Source organism: Rhinopithecus bieti, unplaced genomic scaffold, assembly GCF_001698545.2.
Source record: "Rhinopithecus bieti isolate Rb0 unplaced genomic scaffold, ASM169854v2 scaffold_79532, whole genome shotgun sequence".
Classification (NCBI taxonomy): domain Eukaryota; kingdom Metazoa; phylum Chordata; class Mammalia; order Primates; family Cercopithecidae; genus Rhinopithecus; species Rhinopithecus bieti.
Genome location: NW_016830370.1, coordinates 507,092 through 516,739, shown reverse-complemented (window position 1 = coordinate 516,739; position 9,648 = coordinate 507,092). Strand labels below are relative to the sequence as shown.

Here is a 9,648-nt window from a genome sequence, read left to right as displayed (position 1 = left end):
GGGGGGGGGGGGGTGCATCAGTGCCCCGGAGAAGGGGTGGGGGCTTGGGGGATGGGGTCTGCAGGCGCCAGGGGAGACAGACCAGCTGGAGACGGAGGCTGGACCCAGAACAGAGCACCCAGGGTCTGCTGGGGAGGCCAGGACCTTCCAAGGTGCCTCATGAGGCCCACCTGAGGGTCTCGCCCTGCCCTGGGCCAAGGCCAGCCCCCCTGCCCACCCCCGCACGGTACTGTAGCGGCTGCTATTCAGGGACACTCATGTCACCTGGGCTCTGACGGCAGTGCTCTTGTATTCTAGCAGTTCGACAGAAGTGTACAGAGGCTTCTGGCGACACGGATCGCAGTCTACCTGATGACCTTTCTCATCGTGACGGTGGCCTGGGCGGCACACACAAGGTGGGAGCTTCCAGCGGGTCCACGGCTGCTCTCAGGGTTCCCGTACCCTGCACCACATCATGCACGAGTCCCCAGGGGTGGGGGACAGCAGGTTGCCCCTCCCACCCTCATCCGGGTGGGGATGGCGATACTTACCCTAGCCCCAGGGCCTGGGACAGTGCGGAAGGTGCAGTAGGTGGAGGTGTGGATGGTGCAGTAGGCGGACGTGCGGATGGTGCAGATGGGGCAGTGGAGGGGGGCGGACAGTGCAGTAGGCGGAGTTGCGGATGGTGCAGACGGTGCAGTAGGCGGAGGTGTGGTCGGTGCAGACGGTGCAGTAGGCGGAGGTGCGGACGGTGCACGGTGCAGTAGGCGGAGGTGTGGATGGTGCAGACGGTGCAGTAGGCGGAGGTGTGGATGGTGCAGACGGTACAGTAGGCAGAGATGTAGACGGTGCAGTAGGCGGAGGTGTGAGTGGTGCAGACGGTGCAGTAGGCAGAGGTGCGCATGGTGCGGTAGGAGGAGGTGTGGATGGTGGAGACGGTGTAAGCAGAGGTGTGGATGGTGCAGTAGGCAGAGGGGTGGACGGTGCAGTAGGCGGAGATGCAGCCGGTGCGGTAGGCGGAGGTGCAGCCGGTGCGGTAGGCGGAGGTGCGAACGGTGCGGTAGGAGGAGGTGTGGATGGTGGAGATGGTGTAGGCGGAGGTGCAGAGGGTGCAATAGGTGGAAGTGCGGCTGGTGCGGTATGTGGACAGTGCAGTAGGCGGAGGTGCGGACGGTGCAGTAGGCGGAGGTGCGGCCGGTGCCGTAGGTGGAGGTGCAGCTGGTGGAGACAGAGTAGGCAGAGGTGTGGACAGTGCAGTAGGTGGAAGTGTGGACTGTGCAGTAGGCGGAGGTGTGGACAGTGTAGTAGGCGGAGGTGTGGATGGTTCACTCAGTGCTGCCACTGCTCCTTGGCCACACAGACCTTCCTCCTGCCTGCGAGAGCTGCCTCAAGACCAGGCTGCAGACGGGCAGGAGAGGGCACATATGCTGTGCCCCATTAACACTGGCCAGGGCGGTACACAGCCCTGTCCTGGTTTTGTGCTCTGGGGACTCACCACACTGCCTTCTCCCTGGCAAGGAGGCTGTGTCTGCAGGACACGTGCTCCGGGGCTGGAGCTTTGCCTTCCAGAGGAAAAGGTTCCTTAAGATCCAAGGAGAGGCCAGGCAAGGTGGCTCACGCCTATAATCCCAGCACTTTAGGAGGCCAAGGCAGGTGGATCACCTGAGGTCAGGAGTTTGAGACCAGCCTGGCCAACATGGTGACACCCCGTCTGTACTAAAAATACAAAAATTATCCGGGTGTGGTGGCACCTGCCTGTAATCCCAGCTACTAAGGAAACTGAGGCAGGAGAATTGCTCTAACCCAGAAAGTGGAGGCTGCAGAGTGGAGATGGCATCACTGCACTCCAGCCTGGGTGACAGAGCGAGACTCTATCTCAGGAGAAAAAAAAAAGGATCCAAGGAGAGCAGGGCCCAGTGCTGCGGGGGCCCCTGACCACCTGCCTTAGGCAGAGAGGAGCAGGAGGACACCAGAGGTGGAGCTGGGGCTGCAGGGCGATGGGTGCTGGGAAGGCATGGGCACCTGCATTGAAAGCACAGCTGAATGTTTTCCGTGACAGACTTGCTTTCAGCAAGGTGACTCTCTCTGGTGGTGACAGATGGTCCTTTTACTTAAGGGAGGGCTTTCTCTTCAGCTCCTTGTTCACAGAGTGCCCGGGAGACCCACAGCCTGACTGTGCCAGGCTCCCCATCAGCTCAGTGGTTTGAACAGGGCCAGGCCCTCCTGCCTGCCCTCGTCCACCCAAGGCCACACCCGCTGTGGAATCCATGGGCAGAGCAGGGCGGGGGACTCCCGGAGGCCTGGGGGGTTGCTTCACAGATCTGCTCTGTGCATCCGTTAGGGTCATGTAAGCCTGTGTGCAGCGTTCCGACGCTCAGCAGTCACCAGTGCTGCTGTCTCCAGGGAAATGGGGTCCTTTCCTTTCTACTTTTCAGTGAAATGTGCAGCCCCAGAGTGAACCCCTGTGTCCAGTAGCCTGAGGCCACCCTTGGGCCTCTGACGGGGTCACAGAGCCCCGGGCTGGGGGACTTCGGCTTGGTCAGGCCCAGCCCAGAAAGAGGCCCTAACTTCAGAGTGGATGAGGCATTGAGGTGCGCCCTTCCTGCTTCAGGAATGGGACCGTGTGGGCTGTGCTCATTTTCCTGGTGACAGACAGTGGTCCATGTTTATTCTGTTTCTTAGTGCGTGAGTGTTCCGTAGGCGTTTCCACAGGTGTAGTGTATGCAATCCCTGAATAAACAATGGAAAAACAGGGTTTCCTTTTTTCAGAATGATTTTTGGTCATGAGGTCTGAGGGTCCCGTTCCTCGGGAGGAGGAGCTCTACCTCCACAGAGGGTGTTTCCAGAGGGCTGGGGGCCAGGCCTCTGTGCCTGGGAACAGGCAGCTCACAACCTCCTGAGGATACCTCTCCCATGGGGCCCCAGAGGCCTCCCCTGAAAACCGAGCACCTGAAGATCCTGAAAGAGCTACTGTGTCCCCAGACCCTCACCTGCACAATGCAGAGGCAGCAGACACAGCCCACAAGCTCTGCCGTGGTGGGGGTGTGGTGGGGGGGCAGGGGGACTGCTCCCAAGGTAATGCTGAGAAAGCCCCCAAAGCTACCAGGGCATGCAGTGCTCTCTAACACCAACTCTGTTGAAAACAGGCTGTGAGGCCGGGCGCGGTGGCTCACGCCTGTAATCCCAGCACTTTGGGAGGCCGAGGCGGGCGGATCACAAGGTCAGGAGATCGAGACCACGGTGAAACCCCGTCTCTACTAAAAATACAAGAAAATTAGCCGGGTGCTGTGGCGGGCGCCTGTAGTCCCAGCTACTCAGGAGGCTGAGGCAGGAGAATGGCGTGAACCCAAGAAGCGGAGCTTGCAGTGAGCCGAGATCGCGCCACTGCACTCCAGCCTGGGTGACAGAGCGAGACTCCGTCTCGAAAAAAAAAAAAGAAAACAGGCTGTGAATCAGGAGGAAGCGGTGGAGATCACCTGGACGGGGGCAGGCTGTGAATCAGGAGGAAGTGGAGATCACGTGGACGGGGGCAGGGTGTGAATCAGGAGGAACAGGAGGAAGCAGCGGAGATTGCGTGGACGGGGGAAGGGTGTGAATCAGGAGGAAGCGGCGGAGATCACCTGCATGGCGGCAGGGTGTGAATCAGGAGGAAGTGGAGATCACGTGGACGGGGCAGGGTGTGAATCAGGAGGAAGTGGCGGAGATCACCTGCATGGCGGCAGGGTGTGAATCAGGAGGAAGTGGAGATTGCCTGGACGGGGCAGGGTGTGAATCAGGAGGAAGTGGAGATCACGTGGACGGGGCAGGGTGTGAATCAGGAGGAAGTGGAGATCACGTGGACGGGGCAGGGTGTGAATCAGGAGGAAGTGGAGATCACGTGGACGGGGCAGGGTGTGAATCAGGAGGAAGTGGAGATCACGTGGACGGGGCAGGGTGTGAATCAGGAGGAAGTGGAGATCACGTGGACGGGGCAGGGTGTGAATCAGGAGGAAGTGGAGATCACGTGGACGGGGCAGGGTGTGAATCAGGAGGAAGTGGAGATCACGTGGACGGGGCAGGGTGTGAATCAGGAGGAAGTGGAGATCACGTGGACGGGGCAGGGTGTGAATCAGGAGGAAGTGGAGATCACGTGGACGGGGCAGGGTGTGAATCAGGAGGAAGTGGAGATCACGTGGACGGGGCAGGGTGTGAATCAGGAGGAAGTGGAGATCACGTGGACGGGGCAGGGTGTGAATCAGGAGGAAGTGGAGATCACGTGGACGGGGCAGGGTGTGAATCAGGAGGAAGTGGAGATCACGTGGACGGGGCAGGGTGTGAATCAGGAGGAAGTGGAGATCACGTGGACGGGGCAGGGTGTGAATCAGGAGGAAGTGGAGATCACGTGGATGGGGCAGGGTGTGAATCAGGAGGAAGCGGCGGAGATCACCTGCATGGCAGCAGGGTGTGAATCAGGAGGAAGTGGAGATCACGTGGACGACGGGGTGAATCAGGAGGAAGTGGCGGAGATTGCCTGGACGGGGCAGGGTGTGAATCAGGAGGAAGTGGAGATCACGTGGACGGGGCAGGGTGTGAATCAGGAGGAACAGGAGGAAGCAGCGGAGATCGCGTGGACGGGGGCAGGGTGTGAATCGGGAGGAAGCAGCGGAGATCACCTGCATGGCGGCAGGGTGTGAATCAGGAGGAAGTGGAGATTGCCTGGACGGGGCAGGGTGTGAATCAGGAGGAAGTGGCGGAGATCACCTGCATGGCAGCAGGGTGTGAATCAGGAGGAAGTGGAGATTGCCTGGACGGGGCAGGGTGTGAGTCAGGAGGAAGTGGTGGAGATCGCCTGGACGGAGCAGGGTGCTTTCTAGGGAACTTCATTTCCTTCTTCGTGTTTTCCAAACTCTGTACACTAGGTAGTAGCTTATCTTTGGTTAAAGTGACATTTCTCAATGATGTTTTAACCAGAAGATGCTGGAGAGAGTGTGTGTGCACTTTAATGTTACTGGAACCGCATTTTATTGTCTTTTTGTCTTTTTTTAAATGGTTTAGGTTGTTCCAAGTTGTTGGGAAAACAGACGACACACTTGCCCTGCTCAACCTGGTGAGTATTTTCCTGTCCTTTTCTGGGGAGTGACTTTGGTTTGTAATCTGGCCCTCAGGGAAGAACGGAAGGAAGCAGCCGGCCTCTCTCGTGACCTCCAGAGCGCCTCGAAGCCTGGAATCTGCCCACACCTGGGAGCTCCTCGAACAATCTTTCCCTCCCCATGGGTCGCCAGCCTGTATCTCCTCCCAGACAGAGCCAGGGTGTAGGGGACCAGGGGGCACTGGGCTGGGCACAGGTGTGGGGGACAGAGGATGAGTGCCCCCATCTGGCCCTGCAGGGTCTGGGAGCTGGACTGACACTCGCTGGCCCACCCTTCTTGGGGAGGGCCCAGCCCTGCGCCTTCCCGGAGTGGGCTGTGTCCATCCCCCTGCCCTCCTCCCCAGGCCACTTCATGGCCATGATGCCCTCCCTCCCTCCAGGCCTGCATGATGACCATCACCTTCCTGCCTTACACGGTGAGCACCGCCAGGCCCCTGACACCCTGAGGCTTTCCTGGGCACCACTGGATTTGACCTGTCCTCAAAAGCAGACCAGCTGGATGGCTCAGGGCCCAGGCCACACAGTTGCAGAGAAGAGAGAAGGTTCTGGGGAGAGCAAATTCTGGGGCGAGAACATTCTGGGGAGAGAAGGTTCTGGGGAGAGCCAGCTGTCAGGCTGCCGGGGGCTTCTTTCAGGCTGGAGGGGAGGGGAGGCAGTGGCCCTGATGAGGGACTCACCGGCGCTCCTAGCTCCCACCTGGCCCTGAGTCCGCAGCCCCCTGCTCATCCCAGGCCTGTCCCTGGCATGCAGCCCCTACAGCCTCCGGCCACCCGCCCTGTACTGCTCAGGCTGTGAAGGTGCCTCCAAATTCTGGCAGTGGCCGCTGGTCCGAGTGTGCGGGGCTGTGTGCCACAAGGAACTGGGGTCTGCGGAATTCTATATGAATCGGATAACATTTTGGCTTTAAAGGCCTGAGGCATTTGGTGGAGTTGGTTGGGGTGGGGGCAGTGTGGACACATCCCCCCGCCAAGCACCCAGCTGCCGCATCCTGTGATGGCCTCGTCGCATCTCCCGTGGAGTGGGGAGGCTCACCGTGGCCCAGTTCCGGGCCCTGGGGCCCTGCAGCCTGGTAACCTAGGATTTGCGGGGGGGGGGGTTGGTTTTGTTTTTGTTTTAACAGTTTTCCTTAATGGTGACCTTCCCTGATGTGCCCCTGGGCATCTTCTTGTTCTGTGTGTGTGTGATCACCATCGGGGTCGTGCAGGTAGGGGGCCTGGGGGGCCTGCACTGTCTGTGTGTGTGTGTGTGCGTGTATGTGTGTGTGAGATCGCCATCAGGGTTGTGCAGATAGGGGTTGGGGGGCCTGTGCTCTGTGTGTGTGTGTGTGTGTGTGTATGTGTGAGCGCTATCAGGGTCGTACAGGTAGGGGGCCCAGGGGGCCTGCACTCTGTGTGTGTGTGTGTGTGATCGATCGCCATCGGGTCACACAAGTAGGGTGCCCGGGACCACCTAGATGAATACGATGTGGCATGCCCAGAGCTCCCCTGCTTTCTGACCAGAGACTGGGAAGAGTGGGCCCTGAGACCCCCCACATGCAGCCCCAGGAGCCAGCAGGGGCTCCTGTTCTCTCTCCACCTCAGGCCCTGTGCCCAAAGTGTCCCGGGTACAAGCCTACCTCTACCGGCCAGGTCCTCCCCCACCCCGAGACCCCTGCATGTGTGCGTGCTGTGCAGCCCAGGGGTTGACTGGTGTGGGGGCCCTCTGCTCTCGGGGCCAGCATCCTGGAGCTTGCTTTTCCCACAGGCACTGATTGTGGGGTATGCATTTCACTTCCCGCACCTGCTGAGCCCGCAGATCCAGTGCTCTACCCACAGGGCTCGGTACCGACGACACGTCCTGGGCATCGTCCTCCAAGGCCCAGCCCTGTGCTTTGCAGCGGCCATCTTCTCCCTCTTCTTTGTCCCCTTGGTGAGTGCTGGGACAGCCCCCCGGGGCCCGGGCAGGAAAGGGGGCCACCGTGGGAGCGATGTCCCCACTGAGCAACAAACATGCGGGTGGGGGCAGAGCTGTAGGCAGGCAGGGGTCCCTCCAAGGGTCTTGTGTGTGAGGCCCAGGGCTGCAGTGAGTGGCACCAGGGAGGGAGGCCTGCTCCATCTGAGGCCCCGAGACCCAGCCTGTTGAGGACAGAGACGGACACTCATTGAAGGGAGGGGCAGCTGAGTGTCCTCAGTGAAGCTTCATGACGATGATGACGAGAAACAGAGACACGCGGAGTCCAGGGATGTTCTCATTTTCTTGTTTTATTTTTTATTTATTGAGGCAAGATCTCGCTTTGTCACCCAGGCTGGAGGGCAGTGGCGTGATCTTGGCTCACCGCGGCCTCAACCTCCCGGGCTCAAGCGATTCTCTCACCTCAGCCTCCCAGGTAGCTGGGACTACAGGTATACACCACCACACCTGGATAATTTTGGTATTTCTGGTGGAGACAGGGTCTTGCTATGTTGCCCAGGTTAATCTGGAATGCCTGGCCTGAAGTGATCCTCCCACCTTAGCCTCGCAAAGTGCTGGATTACAGTGTGAGCCACCATGCCGGCCTTTATTTTCTTTTTTTCTTTTTTTTCTTGAGACGGAGTTTGGCTCCCAGGCTGGAGTGCAGTGGCGCGATCTCGGCTCATTGCAACCTTCACCTCCCAGGTTCAAGTCATTCTCCTGCCTCAGCCTCCTGAGTAGCTGGGATTACAGGCGCCCACCACCACACCCGGCTAAGTTTTGTATTTTTAGTAGACATAGGGTTTCACCATGTTGGCCAGGCTGTTCTCGAGCTCCTGACCTCGTGATCCACCTGCCTCGGCCTCCCAGTGTTGGGATTACAGGCATGAGCCAGTGCGCCCAGCCTATTTTCTTCTGGATAAGGAATCTATGCAAAAGTGTGTCAGGACAGTAAACACCTAACAGTGTTTGGAGGAGGAGCTCCTGGGGATAAGACCAGCATCTGCTCATGGAGATGTCAGCTGTTGGTACTTGGAGAATGTCAGCCACCAGGAAGAGGGAGAAGGCAACAAAAGAAAGTTCCAGAACCCAGGATGGAGCCTGGGAAAGTAGAGAAAGCAGCGCTGAGGACCAAGCTGTTGGCAGCAAGAGCCAGGTCTGCCGGGGCCAGTGCATCTGGGCAGCAGTGCGGGGGCGGGGCCGGCAGAGAGCAGGACCTCCTAGCAGCCCTCACTCAGGTAAAAGACAGCTGGGAGCCTCTTAGCTCAAAGACCGAGGCCTGCTCACTTGGTTTTTTTAAGCCGATGGCTGATTTTAATAGGATAAGACCATCATTCTAGTAACGCCACCATCATCCAGGAACAGAAAGAAACCCTAAAAGGCAGCCGTTTCAGAGTCGCTTTCAGTAGCAGCTTTTATTTGTGACAGCTGGACCAGCTTGAGACCTTTGCAGTACATTGAATTTTTAAACCCAAAGCACCATAAGAATTGTGGAGAAATGAATGGTGGTTATTTTAAATGTTTAGTAAACATTTCAGAAGAATCCCAAGTTTAAAACAAACGGCAGCCAGATGGCAGGGACGCACCTATAGTCCCAGCTACTTGGGAGGCTGACGCGGGGGAGCGCGGGCGCCGGGGAGTTCTGGCTGTAGTTCTCGGCTATGCCAGTCGGATGTCCACACTAAGTTTGGCATCAATATGGTGATTCTGGGAGCAGAGAAACACTAGGTTGCATAAGGAGTGTGGAGCCAGCCCAGGGTGGAAGTGGAGCAGGTCGAAACTCCCATACTGATCAATAGAGGGATCGTGCCTGCGAATAGCCACCGTACTCCAGCCTGGGCAACACAGCAAGACCCAGTCTCTAAAGAAACAAAACAAAACAACAGATGTCAAGTGAGGTCCTGGTGCTGCTGCCTCCTCACTCACTAGAGGAGCCGCGTGCTCCGTGGCACCAACGAGGGCTCGGCAGCGTGGGAGCTGACAGGGGCTGGCCCTCCAGAGTGTCGGCAGGCCCACAGGGCCAGGCATCTCCCGCCTAACTCAAGCCCCAGTGGGAGCCAAGCGCGGGCCGGGCCAGAGTTGGGGGGTGGCCTGTGAGTCCCAGGGGCTGTGGCTGCTGCACTGCTTGGCTGCTGCACTGCTTGGCTCTTAGACTGGATGCATTTGATGCTTGTGAAACAGGGAGGAGGAGATGCCAGGGAGATGTGGGGGTCAGGGTATGGGGCAGGCTGGAGGCCAGGGACTTCCTCAAGGAGGGTGGGCCACCCACAGGCACCAGCAGGAGGGGCGGGCGCCCTCAACTGCAGCCTCTGTGAGGTCAGAGCAGGGGCAGGGGCTCTGGGCAGAAGGCAGGTGGGCTGAGCCCTGGGCAGAGGCAGGCGGGTGGGTGGCCAGCACAGTGGGCAAGGGTAAGGGGCAGCAGGTCTGGGGCAGTCCTGGTTTCAGAGGTGGGACAGCCGCTTCTGGTAGTGGCCGAGTGACAGGAGACAGGCAGGCTGATGAGGTCAGGACCCAGGCTAGGGGATAGCCATCACATGGAGGACACAGCCAAGGCACAGCACCCATGGCTGGGATTGGGTAGGGTGGCCACACCTGCCACAGGGCCCAGATGT

At 59.1% G+C, this 9,648-nt stretch overlaps 1 protein-coding gene across 5 annotated transcripts in view; it reads left to right on the top strand.

Annotated features, from left to right (window-relative positions):
- TMEM175 (transmembrane protein 175) overlaps positions 1-9,648 on the top strand; it is a 34,355-nt gene that overhangs the window by 18,708 nt on the left and 5,999 nt on the right. For all 5 annotated transcript variants that reach the window (XM_017865415.1, XM_017865416.1, XM_017865417.1 and 2 more), the window contains 5 exons: positions 298-395; positions 5,014-5,065; positions 5,488-5,523; positions 6,228-6,311; positions 6,851-7,015. In XM_017865415.1, the coding sequence (XP_017720904.1) occupies positions 298-395; positions 5,014-5,065; positions 5,488-5,523; positions 6,228-6,311; positions 6,851-7,015 (435 nt within the window). The remainder of the gene's footprint in view (positions 1-297; positions 396-5,013; positions 5,066-5,487; positions 5,524-6,227; positions 6,312-6,850; positions 7,016-9,648) is intronic.